This window comes from Maniola hyperantus, chromosome 16, assembly GCF_902806685.2.
Source record: "Maniola hyperantus chromosome 16, iAphHyp1.2, whole genome shotgun sequence".
NCBI classification, from domain to species: domain Eukaryota; kingdom Metazoa; phylum Arthropoda; class Insecta; order Lepidoptera; family Nymphalidae; genus Maniola; species Maniola hyperantus.
In genome coordinates this window covers 10,476,213-10,500,607 of record NC_048551.1, presented here as the reverse complement: position 1 = coordinate 10,500,607, position 24,395 = coordinate 10,476,213, and the positions used below count along the sequence as shown (strand labels likewise).

Genomic DNA, 24,395 nt, shown 5'->3' with positions numbered 1-24,395 from the left:
AGTCTGAGGCATAAATGGACTGTCATGCCAATGACAGACATAGATTACGCATAGACATGACATAGTTTATGGTTTGGTAATTGGTTGGGTGCTGCTGAGTTGAGGTGTTTGCAAAGTGTTGGTTGATTTATTATTTTCTGTGATTATTTTCAAGTACGAAGACAGCGGAATGCTGTTTAATGTTATTAATTATTAATTTGTGCGTATATCAGACATCACATCTATAAGGTGAGTTCAATTCTTTCCTCATAAATCATAAAGGCATGCTACCTAAAAAAATTGTTTTGAGAGGATGAAATACAATTGATAAAAAATAATTACTTAAAAACGCGACGCATTTTAACTTGGTGCGCATTTTGTATTTTCCTCCCTGATCGAGAAGCATCTGGTGTTACTTGAGTGAGTTTAGAAGTTTGGGATAGTGTGAAGTGGTGTCGTTTACATGCGGTTCTAAAAATGTGACGGAACGCTTCTCGTAACTCGACTTAGAGATAGTCTGGCGCTTCTATCTAAAATTGGAACTGGTGGCATTCGCACGGCATCGTTTTCCTGGGTGTCGCATAAGCAGGCGTCTGTCCGTGCAGTTATGTAATGGCCCTTTGCGTTGCGCGTCGGCACGTGCATACGGTGACGGTGCACGCGGCGGCGTTCCACGTAGAAGCCCAACGCGCAGCGCGCACGCGGTATCACGAACCCCAGTTTCCTAGCAACACGCTGTTGACGCGACTGCTGACCCAATGAATACAAAAACACATGGTAATTTTATTGTTACATCATTTCGCGTCAGCATTTTCGCGTTCTAGGATAGTGCATATTGCTAGATATTTCTATCTAACCATTGCATTATAATAAATTTTGTTAGTGTATACAGTGGACTATACTGTGCAAACTTTACCTGTGTATGTATGACTGAAATATCAGGCACTTAGTTGGCATGCTGCTGGCTATTTCACAAATTACTATGATGATATAATCAATTTTATTAGTAGGTACATGTATGTACCAATTTTTATTTGTGAACTATTGGACTTTTAAGTAAATCAAATTAAGTACTGAATAAAACACCTTTTTATTTGTACTGTGACCTTCATACAAATATCTAAACTGCATTTTAAAGATGCTAATTATTAACAGGTTACTACCAGATAATTATAGCTGATTTAGACAAAAAGATGCTATTAATAGTGTCTGGACTTTACTGTGACCTAGTTATTATTGTGCACTTCCTATAGAAACTAATTGTCACCCAGAAATTAGTTAAGTTAATTATTTAAGTACAATGCTCTATTTAAGGAACAAGGTATTTATTTTAATGGGCATAGCAGGCATAAAGCGGGTTTTTTCAAATTTATTTATATATATATATATTTTATATTTATTTATTTACTACCATTTATCTAATAATACATAATTATTAATTATCCATTTTATTAGTACTGAAGCCACACTTTATCTCCATATACCTATGCAGAATAAGTGATTAAGTAGGTGAATTTAAAGAAATTTTAAAATGAATAAGAATTGTTTATTTTAATGTCCCTTACTCAAAATCAGAACACTTATCTAAAACTTGTTTTATTCCAAAAATATTAATATTAAGTATGATTCTACTATGTAGATTCTTGGAAATATTTTTACTGAAATATTAAGTAAATATACAGTTCAGGTTTATTACCTCTTTTAGAAAAATATTTTTTTTTCTAATCTTATTGGATAAAATGATCCTTTACACATTCACTTTTTCCAAGGTTAATTTTAATTTTATATAAATAAACAGAAATCTTGACTTGAGTGATGGTGAATGTAGATAAACAACTTTTACTGTGAGTAAGAAAACTAATTTTCATTCAATAAGTTGGGCATTTCATACATGATTCTTATAAGTGGTTAATCTTTATAAAATGTACCATATTAACTAGAAATATTGTAGGTATTATGCATGCACAATATGATACATAAATGTGGAAACCTGTGATTTTTGGTGCACAAAAGTCAAAAACACATCTAGTCTCTCCTTTCTTAGACCTACAGCTCCCATGTGGCCAAAGATTTTTTTTGTATATGAAGTCTACTCATAATTGAAACATTAGTCTTTCAGCTTGTATAATATTAGATATAATTTATTACTGTTCTGTAATTTAAAGGAAGTAATAAAAGCCTTTATATACCATTTCATATCCTAGAAGCTTCACTAGAACACAGCTTCATTGGAGTGTTAGAAATCCTTTCTTAGTGGGGATCTACTTTATAAACCCTAAATCCATAATGCCAAGTTTTAAGCCCCAGTGGTTGTGATGTATTATATCGATCAGTCAATTTCACCTTTTACATAATCATAAAGATTTAAGTATCTACTTCTGACTTCTAAGTAAAATATTTCTCATGTTATTTCCATTTTGACATTTGTAATAAATTATTTGCTTTATTGTATAGTTAATCAATGAACTGCAATATCCTCAATCTTTTTATCAACTGATTCTACATAAATGTATGTAAGTATATAAGGTAATAAGACGTTGTTTACAGCCAGTTGCAGAGATTCTATTCGACAAATATTTCCAATAGTTATAAATGTATTTGAATAACCTTAACATATATCTTGTGACAAGACATGCTAATGATTTTCGTCTTACTCTCAATAGTCTTGTTAGCAACGCTTCTGTAGTTACTTAGTATGACATAATATCTATATAAAAGGAAAAGGTGACTGACTGACTGATCTATCAACGCACAGCTCAAACTACTGGACTGGTGGTGGGTAACCCTAATGGTGTTAAATAGGGGTTTGAAATTTGTGTTGTCCACGCGGACGAAGTCGCGGGCATAAGCTAGTGTTATATATATCTTATCTTTTTTATCATTCTTATAATATATATCAGTGATTTCCCGAACTCCCTAGGGATATCACGAAATCCTGGAAGAAGCTGAATACCCAATATATTGGGTATCTCATTGATGCAATTGTCAAAAAAAATTCACCAATCTACATAGTGAAGTGGAAAAACACTGATACCTAATGTAGGTTACGGATTTAGAGGAACTCTAAACATAATATTATCTTGACGAATTTTTGTAATGAAATCAGTCAAGTGCGAGTCGGACTTGCACACGAAGGGTTCCGTACTATCGTACAAGAAATAACACTTTTTTATTTATTTTTTATTTTCATGGTGGCCATTTTGTAATTTTTATTATTTGTTGTTATAGTGGCAACGGAAATACACATTCTGTAAATATTTCAACTCTGTATGTATTACGGTTCACGAGATACAGCCCGCTGACAGACAGACGGACGGACGGACAGCGGAGGCTTAGTAATAGGGTTGTTGGGACCCTTTGGCCCCTACATTAATATGTAACAGAACGATACAAAAGGGTTTTCACGCTTTGCTTTAAATCAAATCAAAAAAATTATTCAATTACACTTTTTGGTTGTCGGTTGTTGTATTTGTAAGATATAGTGGTGATAATTTTTACGCGAACTTAAAACTAAAGCTACGAGGGTTCCAAACGCGCCCTCCGCGAGAAGAACCCAGCTTTTGTGGCGCATTATCATCCCAAGCCTTATAACTTCCTCAGGGTAACAATAAAATTAATTAAACCTATTTGAATTCTCCATTGTTATACTTAACAAGTTATACTGATGCGATGTTTGTTATTGTTTACATCGCTCTTATGAAGGACTGATTGTTATTTACTTGAGATGATTAATCATGCTCTACTTTTATACAAACACATAACAATAACAATATACTAGTTGTACCTATATAGATAGTCGTCGTCCTGTGGCAATTCGTTTATTTTCCGGGATAAAACGTAGCCTATTGTTTGTCTCCGGGATGCAAGTTATCTCTGTATCCAATTTCGTCAAAATCGGTTAAAGAGACAGGCATTTAAAAATCCCGTAAGAAATTCCCGGTATAAAACGTAGCCTATAGTTTGTCCCCGGGTTGCAAGCCATCTCTGTATATTTCGTCAAAATTAGTTTAACAGATGTGCTGTGAGAAACTAGTAGATAGACACACTTAGGCTAATGCCACAATACAAAGAGCCTCGCTTATTGCTAAGAGCCAAGCTACTCGCTTAGTGACCGGGTGATTCGCTAACGCAGTGTCTAACGCTGAATGATAGCCACCGAGCTCATTTGACATTGGTTAGTTCTACATTGCTGCCTCATTAAGTGTTATTAAAATATTTGTCGTAGAAAACCTTCAATGAATTAAAAATAAATGTGAAATAAGCTCGGTGGCTATCATTCAGCGTTAGACACTGCGTTAGCGAATCAGTAGGCTGATCCTAAGATCACTAATGATCAGACGTATTGCAAACTATCGCAGTTGGCCACACTGCGCGCAGCGAACGAACGTGTTGCTTAATTTTTGTTAGTTGCCTAGTGATTCAATGGAAGAAGTTTTAATTTCTGCCGTTTTCATCAACAGACGGCGCTAAAGTGTATTGTGTGTCACCAAGCTAGGAGCCTTGTATCTGACCATTGTGTATCTTGTACACAAGGATAGCTCCTAACTTATCTCTAAGCTTCACACATATAATGTGGCTATATAGTTCCGTTATACACAATTTATAAATTAAACTGAAATGGCACGTCTGAATCTATTGCTTTCCCTTTCATAATGTTGCTTGCGGAAAAGGATAGCACTAGATTTAGACCTGTTAAATTAGTTTAGTTTAGAGATTATGTACAAGAGAATCGGTCACAATGTAGCCTTAGCCTGTAGCACAGAATAATAATATAATAGTACTAGCGTGCCTGTAGTATGGATGTAGACGTGAATCGTAATCGTACTCGTGTATGCATACCTATTACCTACTTTAGTAATTATTGTGTGAATCAAGTTGGCAATCAATTTTGTTATCTTTTTCCTGAGGAATTTACTTAACGAGTAGTATAAGTACAGTATACAAAATAGCTACCTAATCACTAGCTTTAATTTTTGTTGAGTTCCGTAGTAAAACTGAGAACCCTAATCGCTATCTTTTAATAAATTTTGTTAGTGTGTCACGAAAACCTATAGGGTACGTCCCGTTGACCTAGAATCATGAAATTTGGTAAGTAGGTAGTTCTCATAGCACAAGTAAAGGAATAAATCCGTAAACCGTGAATTTGTGGTTACATCACAGAAAAAAAAATTAAACCAAAAGGGGCATGGGTTTAATAAAAAAAACTGCCATACCCCTTCCAGGTTAGACCGCTCCCATCTTAGACTGCATCATCACTTGTCGCCAGGTGAGATTGCAGTAAAGTGCTGACTTGTATTTGAATTTTTAAAAAATCGAGTATCTACCTACCTAAAGCAAATTTGAAAACTGTACTTTAGCCGATTTTAAAATTAAAAAATCTAAATTATCTTGTTCAAATAAAAATTCTATTAAAATAAATTGGTTTGTACAATACAAAGTCAAATAGGTAACTCTGTATTAAAGTCAAAGTCAAATGACTTATTCAAAATAAGTAATGAATTACTCTTTTTGATGGTCAGATGTTGGATTTGTAAGATATAGTGGTGATAATTATTACGCAAACTTAAAACGAAAGCTACAAATAATTGTTGTCCTGCAGTAGACTGACTGTGTAGATCATTGATGTTGGAATCCCCCTCTACTATTCTAGGATGCAGATGATGATGGTGAAATTGTGTCATTCTTTATCTACATAATATAACTACTTAGTTTCGTAAACAAAATGATTGCACTATTCGGTAGTTTTATTTAATTCTGGCGCCGTGATAAGTGCTATCACCAAACAATTCTTGGCATATCGGCAGATAACTCGACCGCGCCGCGAGTCGTCATTTATTATCTAGTATCAACGTACTCCTACCTACTTATTGCATAACTCTAAAAATATCTGAAAAGTTTGCGTCGTCCGTAAAAATTGTTTTATCAAAACGGCGACGCCACAATTCGTGCCAACAAATAGGAATGTCAGTTAGTCGGTCAGTGTGCCTTAAATATAGACACGTTGATATAATAATAATGAATGAATTCAATTGGATTATAAATAAATCAATTAAGAATTATTAGTTATTTAACATTAGTGTTATAGGTATAGTGCTTAACTGAGTAGGGTCCTGCGGTTTTTATTAATTTGTAGACTAGCGCTTGGCTGCAATCAGACCTGGTGGCAAATGATGATGCAGCCTAAGCCCTAAGATGGAGCGCGCTTGCTTAGATGTCTATTCACTCTTGACTTGAAGGTACGCGTATTATAATTCGTGGGCAAAACTGATGCTGGAAGAATGTTTCAAATCTTAGCGGTTCGAATTAGAAATGAGGAGGCAAATCGCTTCGTAAGTATCCGTGGAATTTCGACTACGTACGGGTGCAGACCACGTCATCACACCCTTCCGCACCGCTCCACTACCGCAGGAACATACTCAGTTATGTGTTGTGCCTGTGGATGACCCGCATATAGTGCGCACAAAACAAGTAGTACAATCTGATGTTGCAAGTTGCAGCGTAGCGGATTACGGAAGACGAAGGACGAGGCCACAACACTGTGGTGCGACATCGCATCGTAAAAACGATGCCGCATCGTGAGGCATTGTATGAGAAAACTTTGGCCATTAATTTCTAGTGAGCCATGGACCGCAATACACGTATCCTACTTCTACTTGCAATAAGACACATCAAGAAGAACAGAACACACACAGCACAGAATGGCACACAGAGACATGTGGACACCGACTGAACGGGAATACGTCGTCGCATCGCAAGTTTGTACGGTGCGGCACCGCACCGGAAAGCACAGTGCATTATGCGACGTCGTAGATTTTTACGGCTCGACGTCGCATCGCAGTGTTGTGGTCTCAGCCTAAGGATTAAATACATATACAAGCCCGGCTGAGATCTGTTTTTATACAAGGCGCATTTATACGCCTCGTGGTTAGATTGTACTATGTATTATACTTTTTGCACACTATTCAAATAGTTTTTCCCTGTAAACAACTAAAGAAAAATATTTAACTGCTTAACTTAACTTGAACTGTTGAAGATAATCAAGCTGTATCAATCCCCGGCCAGACTGTTGTAAACAAGCCTTCCACATCGGCGTCCAACGGCTGTTACAACAGTGCACAGTACGCGGCCGAAAGTAATGTACATCGGCCTTTAGAAGTTGATAGCAGATTTGTAGAGTGTGCACTGTCGCTGTCATTGAGACCGACAAAACGTCATATAGTCATTCAGTCAGCCAAAATGTCATTCTAAAGGCCGATGTACATTACTTTCGGCCGAGTACTGGAAACGCTTATTTGCAAGACTGGCCGGGGTTTCAATCAGAAATGTACCTAATAATTTTATAGATTTAGATGAACATTTTTATGGATTCTAATGACTAATCTGGGCCCTTGGGCCTTTGGGCATTTTAGTTGCAAGTTTTCACATAAAGCGTGCGAATTTAATGGTCGCATACGAAACCTTTATATTACAAAACAAGTGTTGTATCAGAAACATAAGAAAATTATGCAAGATATTTTAAGATTTAATTACGTAAGAAAAGAAAGTGTACTAACTACACCTGTGACATTGAAGACTCATACGTCATACTTAATCGACCAAAGTTAGTACAACTTTAATAACACGTAGTAGGTAGGTACGTTCTTACAAGATATTCATCATCATCTTCATGATCAACCCACGCCAGCTCACTACAGTGCACGGGTCTCCTCTCAGAGTGAGAAGGGTTTTGGCCATAGTCTACTGTCTACCACGCTGGCCAAGTGCGGATTAGTAGACTTCACACAGCTTTGAGAACGTGGAGAACTCTCAGGCATGCAGGTTTCCTCACGATGTTTTCCGTCACCGTTAAAGCAAGTGATATTTAATTTATTAAAACGCACATAACCCAGAAAAGTTAGAGGTGCGTGCCCGGGATCGAACTCCCGATCTCCGATTAAAAGGCGGACGTCCTAACCACTAAGCTGTCACAGCTTACAAAATATTACTATCTTAGAATTATTACTCACTAGCTGTCCCGGCGAACTTCGTTCGTACCGCCTAACAGTCGATTTTTTTAGGCAATTTTTTAAACTTTTCTCTACGTAAGAACCATCCTCGTACTTCAAGGAATATTATAAAAAAGACTTAGCGAAATCGGTTCAGCTGTTCTCGAGATTTGCGATCAGCAACACATTTAGCGATTCATTTTTATACATAGAGAAGATTATTTATACAAGAACTTAGCTTAATTATGATTTACTGAACGGTTGCTATATTTAGTTATTATTGATTAAATCCGTTTAAGCAAGGTCAGGTTACCCTGGGATTTCCTATGCTGTGATTTTATTATCAATCCACTAAGAAAGGGTCAGAGTTCAGATAAAACTGACTATGAACCAGTCGAATACGGATGCAATAAATTGTTGAGAAGGTCAATTAAAGTCTACTTAGACGACTTCCCTAGCGCAGTGTGGCGGTTTCGATTCCTGGCAGGGGCAATTTAAGAATTTATATTTTCTAAATTGTCTGTGGTCTGGTCTGGTGGAAGGCTTCGGTCTTGATTAGTTACCAACCTACCTACCGGTAAAGCCGTGCCGCTAAGCGATCGCAATAACGCATGCGATAATATCGCATGCGTTATTGCGATATCTGTTTTCAGTACATTTTGTATTAGGATGGTCATGTAGTTACACACTGCTGCGATAATACGTCCCTACTTCCATTGCGGCGTTATTCAAGTGCGAGTCGGATTCGCACACGAAGGGTTCCGTACCATCGTACAAGAAACACTTTTTGTGATGTACTTAACCACAAATTCACGATTTTCGGATTTTTCCCTTTATTTTTTCTCTTGCGCTATAAGGCATTGCTACTGTCTTTCATGATTCTCGGTCAACGGGAAGTATCCTATAGGTTTTGATTCCCCAGAGGGGTCTTGACAGACAGATAGACAACGAAGTGATCCCATAAATACAAATCCGGCTTGGGATCAACACCAAAAAGAGTTTCATTTTACGTTTCGGTCACAGCGATTTCTTGACCTTAAGTTTTTGAGGTCATACTGAATCTTTCGAGGCATTGTACAATAATAAAGCCATAACAGCTCAGTCTTAAGTCCATTTATAATTTATTTCCACCATTACGTCAGTACGCAGTGGACAATTACATTTCAATTCTACCGTTGACTACTAGTGTAAGGTCATTCATTCTGATTGCAATGATGCTGTCGGTAAATCGAAACCCGAAGGTTGCCGATGTTGTAAAAGCCAGCATCGAAACACCTCAAAATCATGTTCGTCACGAGTATAATCACGCTTTCATTTCTACACCCCATTACATTGAATTTTTACTCTGAACACTTTACATTATGATACCCAACCATGTTCTATAACTAGTAAGTACTGAATCATCATCATCATCATCAACCACTGCTGGACATAGGTCTCTTGGAAGGACTTCCACACCCCACGGTCTTGCGCCGCCTGAATCCAGCGGCACCCTGCGACTCGTCTAATGTCGTCTGTCCACCTAGTGGGGGTCTTCCAACACTGCGTCTTCCGGTGCGAGACCCCAACGTCTATCGGTTGTACAAACTATGGGCCCTGCCCATTGCCACTTCAGTTTCGCAATCCGTTGAGCTATGTCGGTTACTCTAGTTATCCTACGGATCTCCTCATCTCTGATTTGATCACGTAGTGAAACTCCAAGCATAGCTCTCTCCATCACCCGCTGAGTACTGGATAGGGAAACCAAAATGATTTGGGAACTTAAATCAGTTTTTTCAGACTTTTCCCTGAGGTGGATAACTTTTCCTCACTCATTTATCTAATAATACTTATGTGTCGAGTAAATAATCCTCATAAAACAATTATTTCGTCACCAGTGAAAAACGGCAAAAAGAATTAATACCGCTTCACTCTGCTTTACGAGTGCGAAAGATGTGCAAAAGCATTGGCATGGTGAAGAATGTTTTTGAAAGTCGTGGTACAGGCCTTGAAGCTGTACCTCCAATGTCTTGTCAGACCGGAGTTTTGCTGCCTCGTTCATGTCTGTTATAGTGTGAGGCCTATAAATGGAGATCTGCCTTGCTTTTGCAAGCGATCAGCACCACTATAGTTTAACAGAGCTACATGCAGAGGGCCTACCGCCATAGTTTGACAGCTCCAGGTGTGACGATCGCAATCACCTCTGATTGGCTGACACTCGATATTGACTTTATTGCAATTTTCAACAAGAACATAAATTCAGCCAATCACAACAATTGATATTATAACAATTATTTGTATACAGCTTTTCCGCAATCGACCACCATTACGATCGCAATCACCTCTGTTGCACCACGGGCTAGTTTTGTTTCACTGGTTGTAATTTTTAGGGTTCCGTACCTCAAAAGGAAAAACGGAACCCTTATAGGATCACTTTGTTGTCTGTCTGTCTGTCTGTCTGTCAAGAAACCTACAGGGTACTTCCCGTTGACCTAGAATCATGAAATTTGGCAGGTAGGTAGATCTTATAGCTGACATTTGGGGAAAAATCTGAAAACCGTGAATTTAGGGTTAGATCACACAAAAAAAAATTAAATTGTGGTTATGAACTAATAATTAGTAATTTCAACTTTCGAAGTGAGTGACTATATCAAGTGGGGTATCATATGAAAGGTCTTTACCTGTACATTCTTAAACAGATTTTTATTTATTTTTATGCATCATAGTTTTTGAATTATCGTGCAAAATGTCGAAAAAATACGACTGTAGTACGGAACCCTCATTGCGCGAGCCTGACTCGCACTTGGCCGGTTTTTTAGGAGGAGTCACATTCTAATTTGAGTTGTCTTGAGAGTTGAAGAATTGGCACGAATACAGTGCAATTTATTTTTAATCTGCTTTGTCATAGATGGCGCCAATGCGCGGCGAACGCGGCGGATCTCCGGCACGTGGAGCCCGCGCTTCCTTACCGCTTCCGCGCCGCCTCATCCGACAGATCGCACGGCATGTCGCCTCCAGCGGGCGGTCGCTGCGACGACTTGAGGTGTCGGGGCGCGTCATCGACAACTTTGACGACATAGACGACGCGTCCGACGAGTCAGACATGGAGATGTCTCAAACCGCGTAAGTTCATTTCAAAAATCAGTTACATCATCATCAAACAAACCCATTGCCGGCTCACTACAGAGCACGGGTCTCCTCTCAATATGAGAAGTGTTTGACCATAGCCCACCATGCTGCCCAAGAGCGGATTGGCAGACAATCAGTTATATACTCATAGTTATTTATGTGCAAGGGCCATAAAAAATTAGGATCAAGAATTTAGGGATATCTTTATCGATAATAAGAGACGCTATCTACTACTGTTTGGCAAAAACCTTCCACCAAAACCTTGCCAAAAGGAACACCAGAAGGTTTGATAGATTATTCAGATACATGCGGCATCACTACCCATATTATAAATCCGAAAGTGTGTTTGTTTGTTGGTTTATTGGTTTGTTGGGTTGTATAATCACGTCGCTACGGAGCAACGGATCGACGTGATTTTCTGCATGGAAATAGTAAAAGACCTGGAGAGTGACATAGGCTAGTTTTCATCCCGGAAAATCAAAGAGTTCCCACGGGATTTTTAAAAACCTTAATCCACGCAGATGACAGCTAGTTTCCTATAAACCGGCAGCACAAGACCACGGCTTGTAAAAGTCTCTACAGCTACAAGAGACTCGTGTCCAGCAGTCAATGTGCATTGTGGAAGTTAATGTTCCAGTAGAGTCCAAAGCAACACATACTCTAAAATTAGGTTAGGTTTAGCACAACCTAATTTTAGAGTATTCGCATCCTCTTCTTACTAATGTAATATGAAAAGGACAGACGCAGTTTGACGGTTTTAAATTTAATTTTTAGATGGTAAAAACCCGTGATTTTAGCGCACTGTCACGAGCCTACTGTTTAAATTTGTAGCGTGCACTAAAATTTAGAGTCTTTAAATGTAAAGTTCATGTTCTGTCCCTTTTTAGCATTGTTTTTATTTATTAAGATACAAGATAGCCCTTGACTGCAATCTCACCTAATGGTAAGTGACGATGCCGATGCAGTCTAAGGTGGGAGCGGGCTAACCTGGAAGGAGTATGGCAGTTTTTATTAAACCCATACACCTTTGGTTTCTACACGGCATCATACCGGAACGCTAAATTGCTTGGCGGCATGGCTTTGCCGGTAGGGTGGTAACTAGCCACGGCCGAGGCCTCCCACCAGACAAAAAAAGAAAAGGATGCAGATACTTTAAATTTAGTTTAGAGAAAGACAACGGAATCGGTGCTACTATCATTCTAAATCGACGCGACATTTTAAAACGGTATTATGCAACAGCATTTAAACGCAATTTTGTTTGCATCACTCATCAATCAATGAAACTCCTAAACTATGAGATAACTTGATAAGTAATCATATACTGGGTTACCGGGTGAGAGAGGTTGATAAAACTGTGCCTACTTACTTTGATTGATGTACCTGGGTAAAGATTAAGATTTTCATTTAGAGACAGTTTTTTAGGGTTCCGTACCTTAAAAGGAAAAACGGAATCCTTATAGGATCACTTTGTTGTCTGTCTGTCTGTCAAGAAACCTACAGGGTACTTCCCGTTGACCTAGAATCATGAAATTTGGCAGGTAGGCAGATCTTATAGCTGACATTTGGGGAAAAATCTGAAAACCGTGAATTTAGGGTTACAAAAAAAATTAAATTGTGGTCATGAATTAATAATTAGTATTTTCAATTTTCTAAGTAAGATAACTATATCAAGTGGGGTATCATATGAAAGGTCTTCACCTGTGCATTCTAAAACAGATTTTTATTTATTTTTATCCATCATAGTTTTTTATTTATCGTGCAAAATGTAAAAAAAAATACGACTGTACTACGGAAGCCTCGTTGCGCGAGCCTGACTCGCACTTGGCCGGTTTTTTTTTGGGTCACGTAGATAGATGTATGCCCTATTTTATGTATTACATTTTTTATCACCAAATGTCAAGATTATAGCTACGTTGAAACAAGTTATTGTTAAATGAACTAGTGTTTTCATAAACAGATGGAGATAGTGTCGTTAAATTTAAGTTATCAGTTTTATTATCACTATTTTTTGTTGGATAACTTTTGTGGGTAAGTCGATGTACTTACTATTTAATATGCTCATTTTCATTGATTGATAAGTGATAGCTCAATAAGTAAAAAAAAAACATGCGGGAACATACATGTGCAGGCGACGAACTACGCATAGAATATCCCAACTGGCCTCAGCTGCCTGGTTTTAGAAATCTACCGAATTCGTCATCAAATGTTTCCTCATAGGCGGTTCCTCTGGTGCTGCAAATGTTCATGGGCGGCGGTAATCACTTAATATCAGGTGACCCGCCTGCTCGTTTGCTCGCTATATCTATTTAAAAAAAAAAAACCGGCCAAGTGCGAGTTAGGCTCGCGCAATGAGGGTTCCGTACTACAGTCGTATTTTTTCGACATTTTGCACGATAATTCAAAAACTATGATGCATAAAAATAAATAAAAATCTGTTTTAGAATGTACAGGTGGAGGTACCTTTCATATGATACCCCACTTGATATAGTCACTCACTTCGAAAGTTGAAAATACTAATTATTAGTTCATGACCACAATTTAATTTTTTTTGTGTGATCCAACCCTAAATTCACGGTTTTCAGATTTTTCCCCAAATGTCAGCTATAAGATCTACCTACCTGCCAAATTTCATGGTTCTAGGTCAACGGGAAGTACCCTGTAGGTTTCTTGACAGACAGACAGACAGACAGACAACAAAGTGATCCTATAAGGGTTCCGTTTTTCCTTTTGAGGTACGGAACCCTAAAAAAGGGCAGGTCGTATTGCATGCGTTTTAGCAAACTCCAGCATACCGATTGCGTTGTACCATGGTTGTACCGATGAAAATGACTTCCCCTATGCGAGCATTTTTTTTTAAATTCATTGTAGGCAAACGCTTGACCACAATCACACTTGATGGAAAATGATGATGTGGCCTAAATGCATGTCATATCTACGTTGTTATCGTTTTAGAAAACGCCTGCACCCCGAATGCATTTCCTATCTACCAATAAGAATGGTTCGTCATATTATGCGAGTCTATATGGCAGGCGTTTTAGAACTCATTCGCATCCTGAAAGCGCTTTCTTTCGAGTATTTTCATAAGTAGATAGGAAACGCAAACGGTGCGGGCGATTTCTATAACGCATGCCACAAGGCCCGCATAATATTACGAATCATTTTCATTGGTTGATCCGAAACGCATTCGGGATGTGGTTTTTCTTGTAAAACGCATGATATAGCCATACCGGAGACCATAATATTCTGTTGGTCTTTGTAATTGAAAAGTTATCTAACATGACTTACTGCCGTACTCAGAGTAGCTTAGTCGTTACTTAAGTTTAGTTAAAACGAGACAGAGCTATATCTCACATAAATCTGTCTCGTTTTAACTCGAATCTTAAGTAACGATTAGCGACTCTGAGAACGGCAGTTAATCTAATAAGGTTAAGACGGCTATCATTAGTAGAAATATTTATGCTAATTTTTAATTAAAGTAGGTGTAAAGCCATTACATAAGAATTATGTCTACATTTGGCAAAATTATTATAATTATTATCGGACTGATTAGAAAGGGGATAGATAAATAATAATAACAATCAACGATGTGTTTCTGTGCAATAGGCTGGAATTTAGATCTATGTTGCAGATACTAACGATTTTCTGACATGCAATGCTTTACATGGAAAGTATTCCAACTAGAAGATCCATCACTAGTTGATTACCTGAGATTTCATACTAGTGACAAAACACTTTCGTTCGTACGTTTTTAGGGTTCCGTACCTCAAAAGGAAAAAAGGGACCCTTATAGGATCACTTCGTTCTCTGTCTATTTGTCGTGGCTGTCGAGTTCTTCCTGTTGACCCAGAATCATGAAATTTGCCAATTTGGTAGGTCTTATAGTACACCTAAGGGGAAAAATCCGAAAACCGTGAATTTGTGGTTACATTACATCACAAAAAAAATCAATTTGGTCGCCATATTATTATGAAATAAATTGTACCCCAAAAGCTTTCTTATGGTAGCTTTCACAGGTTTAAACATTGTAGAGAGATTTTGAGAAATTGGAGGACCCGTGGTCCGTACATTTTTGCTACCCATGATCTTTTCAAGTGGTTTTTTTTTCACACAGAGTGGCGTGCGGGGGCAACGCGGGCAACTTGCCGCCGGCCGAGCACGACGACGATCTCACCAGCCTCAGTTGGTTACAGGACAGAAATCTGTTGAGAGGTAAATTTTAAGCAAAAGGAAAAATCTCACAATCTATACTTAGTCCGTTTTTCCTTATCTTGAAGGAAAAGTAAACGACTTCTTGCTGAAATGCATAAGAGGCGCACTGTGCCCATACGACCAGACAGAAGGGTTTTTAATTCCTTTTTTCTTTTGGAGGTATAACCCTTAAAACATATCCGCGTACATGGACGAAGTCGCGGGTGTCACCTTGTAGGTACATTATCTAAATCTTCTTAATTTATAAAAGGAAAAGGTGACTGACTGACTCACTGATCTATCAACGCACAGCTCAAACTAGTGGACGGATCAGGCTGAGATTTGGCATGCAGATAGCTATTATGACGTAGGCATCCGCTAAGAAAGGGTTTTTGAAAATTAAACCCCTAAGGGGGTGAAATAGGGGTTTGAAATTTGTGTAGTCCACGCGGACGAAGTCGCGAGCATAAGCTAGTAATTTATAAAAACTTACAAATTATTATATTCAAGGATCCTAAAATATAAACGTCCCAAGGGTTAAAAACCGGCCAAGTGCGAGTCAGGCTCGCGCAATGAGGGTTCCGTACGACAGTCGTATTTTTTCGACATTATGCAAGATAATTCAAAAACCATGGTGCATAAAAATAAATAAAAATCTGTTCTAGAATGTACAGGTGAAGACCTTTCATATGATACCCCACTTGATATAGTCACTCACTTCGAAAGTTGAAAATACTAATTATTAGTTCATGACCACAATTTAATTTTTTTTGTGTGATCTAACCCTAAATTCACGGTTTTCAGATTTTTCCCCAAATGTCAGATAGAAGATCTACCTACTTGCCAAATTTCATTATTCTAGCTCAACGGGATGTACCCTGTAGGTTTCTTGACAGACAGACATCAAAGTGATCCTATAAGGGTTCCGTTTTTCCTTTTGAGGTACGGAACCCTAAAAAAAGATAGAATAGTAACTTTTAGGCATTTAAACCTTACTAAACCGTGGACAGAATATTGATTAGGTCTAAGCTTGCCGGGGGCTAGCTTAGCAACGAACCTACACCAAGCAAAGATATAATAAGCCTTAATAGTGCCAGGCGGCGGACGGACTTAAATCTTTTAGATAGCATATTAGCCAGGTAATAGGTAGCCTATACAAACGTGTATGTTGATGTTTTATTATCAAACACGTGTATATTCAAAATGGCTGCCTCACTGATCAGAGATTTAAACAGAATAACTCAATGGTATATGGAGGGCTAAAAACCGAAAGTTTGTAAAAATAAAGTTACTAAATCGTATAAATATTTATATTTTAAAGTTCATGATATTTAATTGTTTAAAATGCAACATAAATCTGAAACAGAGGTGTATACCCGGAATCGAACCCCCGGGCCTTCCGAACAGGAGGCAGACGTTTTAAGCACTAGAGTCTAGACCATCAAAAATACTATCTTTTAAAATTTTCTCCTCCCTTCTAGTTACCGGCTTGTATCTTGATACAACCTGGATTAACAAGCGCAATCCTAATATATAAAACACAAAAAATGTTTCGACCTATCGACTACACAAATTTCAGAACCCTATTTTACCCCCTTTGGGGTTGAATTTTCAAAACTCCTTTCTTAGCGGGTGTCTACATCGTAACAGTAGTTTGAGCTGTGCGTTGATAGATCAGTAAGTCAGTCAGCTTTTCCTTTTATATATTTAAATAGACAAAACCATCCAAACGATGCGCCCCAAACCGGTTTCATTAGAAAGGCAATAATGCGAAGATGGTTTTAGACCAATAAGCACACGTCGAGTATCCCCGCTAGTAGTCTATATTATATTATTACTTGATATTACAATAAAGGTTTTTTTGTTCGTTTCAGGTATTAACCTGACAAAAGGCGACATGGAAGATGGCAAATTGATCAGTCAAGTGGTGGTTAAAGTAAGTAATGCATTGAAGTAATACTCTTATACAGGGTGTAACCAGAACGCTAGCAGAAACTTAGTTTGTAGTTTTAGTGATTTAGTATTTTTCAAACCCGCAATGTATAGCGTGCAAAACTCGGGTCAATGCCCCACCTAAGACACGGCATTGACTCCGAGTGGCCAACTTACGCAACATTCGTTGACCTCTAGCGTTAGTCAGACATTTTATTTGCAATATATCGCGCTCGCGCGCTCTTTAGTGTTTTAGCTCGCGCGCGCTAAATTTAAACAATAAAGCGGGATTACTTTTCAAGCTTTGTAACATTTTACTTCGTGATTTTTCACAGGCTCTTTAAGTAAGGTAGTAAGTGTTACTAATTTTTTTTAAAAAGAATATGACTAATATTCTTTTAAAAAAAAAAATTAAAAAGGAGGAGGTTCTCAACCCTTTCTTGTTGCAATACTATTTTTTTTAAAGAATATTAGCCATGTTAAATGACTAATATTCCCCTTTCCTCTCCAACTAAGCGTCAGGCTTGTGCTAGGAGTAGGTACGACAATAGTGCAACGGGCGGGGTTTGATCCGTCGACATTTCGGTTTTCAGTCCACTCCTTTACCAGTTGAGCTATTGAGGCTCTATTTTAATTAGCGAACGAAGTCGTGGGAAAAAGCGTAAGTCGCCAATATTAATATTTGACCTTGTTCGTCCGTTTCAAATATCTCCTTACATTTAGCAAAATCTCCATGTTCAGTTATTAAGTAAATCTAAAATTTCGCTACTATTACTCGTACCTATTTATTCAAAGTATTTACACAGTTGCAATGTGAAATCAATATGAAACATCGTGAACTTAAGTTACGTAAAAACGTGTGACTGAAAGTAGACACAGAGTGGACTAGAGTGAGGGAACTTTGTCTCTCTGGCGCGAGGCTACGGCAGTGGCTCGTTACTGCCCTATCGGCGAAGCCATGCCGCCAAGTGATTTAGCATACGATACGAGCAGTACGATACTAAAAACCGAAATATATTGGCAATCAGTCCCCGAATATTTTTAAAGAATATAATAAAACTAGCTGATGCCCGCGATTTCGTTCGCGTGGATTTAGGTTTCTAAAATCCCGTGGGAACTGTTTGATTTTCCGGGATAACAAGTAGCCTATATCACTCTCTAGGTCTTTCACTATACTTATACAAAAAACACTTCAATCCGTTGCTCTGATGCGACGTGATTGAAGGACAAACCAATAAACCAACAAACACTTTCGCATTTACAATAGGGGTAGTGAATTTTATTATTTGTCTAAGTAATTTTCTTATATCTTAAGTAAAAATCCACGTCTGCTGACCTCCTTTAAAAATTGGATAGTCATACTCACTTATCTGTTAAATGTTAGTGCGACGCAGTTTCCTCCACGTTCGCGCTAATTTATCTTATTTCTTTATCATTTAGGCATTTGAAGGTATCGCAATCGCAAAGGTTATTATTTCGTTACCTTGTCAACCTAATAGATTACTTTTTGTATTGATAGACATGCGATGATATATTTTTATGTAACGTAATAAAAAATGGTAGATAGGTACGTCAATATAAGCATCTTAAGTAAAGTGTCACTCTTCAGGTCGAACTATCCGCGACAGGTCTAGATGGCAATCGAGGAGAGAAAGTCCAGCACACCCGCTCAGCCCCCGCACTATACCCGGTCCGGGCGAGCACGGGTAACGTGCGGATGCAGTGCGGGGCGTCCCCCCGTCTCAACCCCGATTGCCATCTCAACCTGTAGCGTACTATACATTATATCTATGCAAAAAATCAAGCCAATCTGTTTCTCCGTTGTGGCGTGATTGAAGGACAAACCAATAAACAAACACACTTTCGCATAATATTGATAGTGATAGCTAAGTATGTATCTGTATGTATAAATCGTCTTACAGACAGAAGCGAGGACACCGCCGCCGATATGCCGCGTCCCCTCCCCACCCCGCACCCCTTGCAAAGCTCCCCCCTCCCCTCCAGCCAACACGCACACAAAACCCCCTTACTCCTTCTCTTGTCTAATCTTCATGGCGATAGAAGCCGCGCCCGCGCGAGCGCTGCCCGTGAAGGAGATATACGCGTGGATCATACGACACTTCCCCTACTTCAAGCACGCACCTCAGGGGTGGAAGAACAGCGTCCGACATAACCTGTCGCTGAATAAATGCTTTCACAAGGTTAGTTCTGAGATTTTATTTGAGCGAATATTCCTCTTGTCCTTATCCCGCGCTACTTGAGATCGGCACAACATGTCTTCTTCTTCCACTTACTTCTGTTCTACGTCATCGCATTATCTACCCCTTTTACTGTACGCGGCAGAATTTTTTTTTTTTTATTTTTTTTTTATTCAGGTACAAGTTAGCCCTTGACTGCAATCTCACCTGGTGGTAAGTGAAGATGAAGTCTAAGATGATAGCGGGCTAACCTGGAAGGGGTATGGCAGTTTTTATTAAACCCATACCCCTTTGGTTTCTACACGGCATCGTACCGGAACGCTAAATCGCTTGGCGGCACGGCTTTGCCGGTAGGGTGGTAACTAGCCACGGCCGAAGCCTTCCACCAGACCAGACCAGAAATTTAGAAATTATAAAATTCCAAACCCCTGCCAGGAATCGAACCCGGGACCTCCCACTAATAAGACCACAGCGCTCACCACTGCGCCAGGGAGGTCGTCAATAATCGACCGATAGAAAGAGGTAGCGGTTTTGTAAAGCACTGTCTGTGTCGTTGAGATCGACAAAACGTCACATAGGTATGAGTGACAGAGACAACGCTCTACAAAGCCGAAATGTCATTCTAAAGGCCGATGTACACACACATATCCTCTTTCACCAAATCCTTTTGATATGACCTTGACCTTTTCTTTGGTCTTTCTTCTATGAAATTACGATCGATGCATAATGAAAAAATCCTGATAACGATATTTTACGACATTATTATGTTTGGTACATGCTTCCTTTAAATTGACAGGTAGCAGCAGCACCAGGTTTAGGAAAAGGTTCGCTCTGGACGGTGGATCCTCAACATCGATCGACGTTACTACAGGTAGTTTTTTTTTCCTACCCTAGCTTATGCGCTACTTGTGATTAATTTCTAAATCTAATTTACAGTCCAATAACTGTCCTTAGTTTATTCCAATAACTACAGGTAGGACAAAAATTTAATTTAATCTAATGATGTCGAACATATTTATGTAATTTAATGATAAGGATCTATACAAGCAGACTGCATTTGGACTGTAAACCGACTGCAAAATTGCAGTAGGAATGCAGTTATAATAACTGCCGACTGACTGCGCAGTGGACGTGCAGTTCTAGTACAGTGAACTGCATGCGGACTGGCGCATTCCGTCGGAAGCTGCAATGCAGTTGTGTCAGCTGAAATAAAACTGCATTCCAACTGTATTTTTGCAGTCGGCTTGCAATCCAACCCCAGTTCGTCTGTATAGACACTAAGCTATAACGCAATGTAATTTATTCTCTTAGGCATTCGGTCGTCAACCCGTACCTAAAGTGGAAGTGGAAACAGAGCCTACAGAGACAGACAAGAATGGCCCGGACCCTCAACTATTCCCGTACCTGGCTCGACGTCTGGCCGACACGCGCACGCCGCCCGGCGCGGACGAGTACCTCGCCGCAGCCACCGTACTCGCCATGAAGTACGGGCCCGCTGTACTGGACCAGGTGAGTGCTACTTCTGCCTATCGATGTAATTCCTCTCTGTTATCACCCCTGCACAAAATTGCTGTCTAAACTTCTTGTGTTTTACTAAATACAAGTCGTTTCAGCTCCCCCCAGAAGCCCACCTGGTGATATCACGCTGTGCGCGCGACGAGCACTCGTACAGCGGCGGCGAGGAGCGGCGCACGGCCGAGGCGCTGCTGAACCTGGCCGGAGTCACGCCCGCGCACCCGCCGCAGCCCAGCTAGCGCCCACGAGCGGTGAGTGACTAGCTCTGGGCTCTGGCCATCAATTTTAGTTTGAGGTACTGGTCGGTCGGTTAACAAAAGCTGGCAAGTTCCTGAAAAGTACTGTTACTCTCCACAAACGCAATTTTCCTAAAAAAATTATCTAGGTATTATTATAGGCCCTCCGAGTCCAGTATAATAACATATTCAGAATAATGTTGGGACTGCCTCGGTACTGTAGCGCGTCCGGTATGTTTGCGGATAACTGTGTAGACGGCTTCTTCGCAATCATACGGAAAAGGATCGCCTCAATCAAAAGTAGGTTGGAGAGAAGTCCTAACATTATCCTGAAGGTGATAGCAGACAGACAGGACAGCGCTCTCAAGGCGCACTGGATGTCTGCATTAGTTAATAAGTATATTAATTATATTAACTAACATAGAATAAGTTTCTTACTAACATACATTATATTATAATATAGTTACTAACATAGATTAAGATGGTTACTAACATAATAATTGTGGGCCTTGATGTCTGTGAAATAAAGATTATTTATTATTATTTTTACGAAGTTGCTCCCAAGCTGTTTTCGGCGCGCTGCGTGCCGCGACTTTGCGAAAAAAATATCGTTTCTACAATATAAATAGAGTCTGAGGTATCGTACCACAGGATGAATCGTATAACGTTCAGATTTCACACTAAGCAATAATTTTTTTGCCCTGGCAACGTTAAACTATGCGCTACTAGTGCCGTAAGTCGCATGTCAATTTGTAAAGTCCGCCTGTTATTTCTTGTTCCCATGAAAAAATTCTGTTCTATTTTATTTTTATTTCTGGTAGTTATTGATTCAAATTTTGTTGCGCATGGGTAAGAATCTACTCCTTAAACATTGCATGCTCTGAATCGCGGACAAGATTTTTTTTAAAGAATATTAGCCATGTTAAATGACTAATATTCCCCTTTCCTCTCCAACTAAGCATAAAGCTTGTGTTAGTAGTAGGCACGACAATAGTGCAACGGGCGGGGTTTGAACCGTCGACCTTTTGGTTTTTCAGTCCACTCCTTTACCTGTTGAGCTATTGAGGATCCACGGCGGCAAGTGTAGAACAGGCTTTATATCTAGCCATCTGGGCTTCCAGGTAATCCTGGGTGGTTGGTGACGCATCGCTCGCAGCCCGGCGCAGCGCGGGTGCCACGACACGCGGGCGGGTGCTGTGGTAACACCTGATGATGTAAGTCTTCCTGAGGAGCGCCGTGCTAACTGATACTAACTGCGTACTGCACTCATTTCGCCTACTATTTGCGACGTACAGAGTACTATATTGTTTTGTCTTTTTATTTATGTGTTTTAAACATTTTGTATTAATTTATTTTCGTCTACCTTCAAAATATTTTAAACAAAGTGTCCACTGGCGAATTTTCTTCCAAGAGTCGTCATTTCCAAGTCAATCTTTGCAAGTCTTTATCCATATCAGTACTTCCATAGTTTTAATATTATAAATGCGAAAATGTGTCTGTTTATCTACTAGCTTTTCACGGCCCATACGTTTAACCAATTTGGACGTAAATTGGTACAGAGATAGTTTGCACCACAAAGTCGGACATAGGCCTATTTTTTATCCCGGAAAATATAATGGAGACGAAAATAATAAGTACACGCTGTTAGGGGCTCGAGCTCCTCATGTAGGGTTCTAAGGTAATTCTACACGGGGTTCTGGAGGAGCGCCCCATCCTTAATGTACCCTACTGTAAGAATATCGGTTATACAACAATAGTGTAGGGTTGTAAGATTAACGTCATCCGATATTATTATGGAAAGTCCCGTAAATTGCTATTACGCTGGAACCATGTCTCATTAACATCGAAATGACGTCATTTGACGTATATTTAAGTAAAAATATACCATCAGCTCGAAACTTCAGTCTAGTGCTGACGTCTCTAAAATGGAGGCCACGCGCATTAGCAATTTGTGGGACTTGTACTGCACTTGAGATTCAAAATTTTTGTACTCTGGTCAAACCTTTTGCAACAAATTGCCAACGTCACTCGCCAGTGGACACTTGGCTTTAAGTTGATCGCACATCAAAACGCGCGCATCGCATTTTTGGGCATTCCTTTGGTGATTGTTCAGTTCTAAAATATTCGCCACGTGCGGTAATGTGCGATCAGTCTCACGCGTCACGTAAGTTGAATAAGTGACGCCACACAGGAACCACACGCATTTGTGTGACATTAAGTGTGACCAAGCAAAACGGAGCTATGCTTTGCTATCTATCGCTCCTCTTAAGGACAATTGTGACACGGTCAAGTGGCTTGATGTCAAGACTTGTTTTGCTTGATCAAGCTGCTTGATGCGCCTTGATCAAGCTTACGGCACTTTTCTCGTACATCAAACACTGTCCGAACGTCGCGTCAAACAAAAATATAAAATCGCATCAATCACGCGTCAAGCACGTAAATGTCTAAACGGTCAAAATGATTGACTAAAACAAAAATCTACGTGCATGACCATCTCGAAAGCTCTGTAGATTATAACGAAGCTATAGACAAACCTGGCTGCGCTGTGCTTTGCACGGCTGTTTTAAATTATAGGATTGCTATGGTTGTCGTCCTTGCTATGATAGCAAAGACCACGCAATACGTGCTGGCTCGCCCGTCGTCGCATTGCCCATCTCGCTCAGTCTTCCGTCTATCTCGCTTGCACTTGTGCACATGCATATCGCGCTGTCGCAGTCGCACAGCGCAGCCTAGCTAAATGTTGATTGGTCACCCTTATGACGCCACAATACCAAGACACACTTAAGTGTGTCCAAGCCAAGTTCTAAAAAGAATCTATACTACATTTTAATTAAAATCTTTGCACGTAGCGGGATTTCCACGCGCAATTGAAGCGCGTTAAACGCAACTAAAACGCGTGAAAATGTCGTCGTATGCAAATACTCTTATTGAGATAAAAGAGGTTCGAGCGTGCGTACATTTTGATTTTATCTGCGTATACTGCTCAAATTTTTCATTTTATGTTTTTAGTAAATTCTTAATTCTAAGTTAAAATAATAATGGGGCCGATTCTCTTGTGCACAATCTCTAAACTAAATTAAATTAACAGGTCTAAATCTAGTGCTATCCCTTTCCGCAAGCAACATTATGAAAGGGATAGCAGTAGATTTAGAAGTGTTCATTTAGTTTATTTTAGAGATTGTGTACAACGGAATGAGCCACAATATGCAATGTAAAATATTTCGTAGCGGAATCCTGTTCGTAGTAGGGGCAAA

General features: G+C 39.3%; 1 protein-coding gene across 1 annotated transcript; it reads left to right on the top strand.

Annotated features, from left to right (window-relative positions):
- Positions 1 to 80: 80 nt before the first annotated feature.
- On the top strand, positions 81 to 23,885 carry LOC117989287 (forkhead box protein N3-like). The gene is made up of 9 exons (XM_034976619.2): positions 81 to 228; positions 10,852 to 11,066; positions 15,184 to 15,281; positions 17,135 to 17,196; positions 19,115 to 19,393; positions 20,187 to 20,261; positions 20,702 to 20,899; positions 21,004 to 21,156; positions 22,263 to 23,885. The coding sequence occupies exons 2-8, from the start codon at positions 10,852 to 10,854 to the stop codon at positions 21,142 to 21,144; spliced, it is 1,068 nt and encodes a 355-aa protein (XP_034832510.1). The 5' UTR covers positions 81 to 228; the 3' UTR covers positions 21,145 to 21,156; positions 22,263 to 23,885.
- Positions 23,886 to 24,395: the final 510 nt, after the last annotated feature.

Bases quoted from the DNA above. Each gene is read 5' to 3' on its own strand.
- LOC117989287 (XM_034976619.2), top strand. From the start codon at position 10,852: ATGGCGCCAATGCGCGGCGAACGCGGCGGATCTCCGGCACGTGGAGCC. The intron at 15,282-17,134 runs GTAAATTTTAAG...TGTTCGTTTCAG, and splicing joins GGACAGAAATCTGTTGAGAG to GTATTAACCTGACAAAAGGC. The intron at 19,394-20,186 runs GTTAGTTCTGAG...TTAAATTGACAG, and splicing joins TGAATAAATGCTTTCACAAG to GTAGCAGCAGCACCAGGTTT.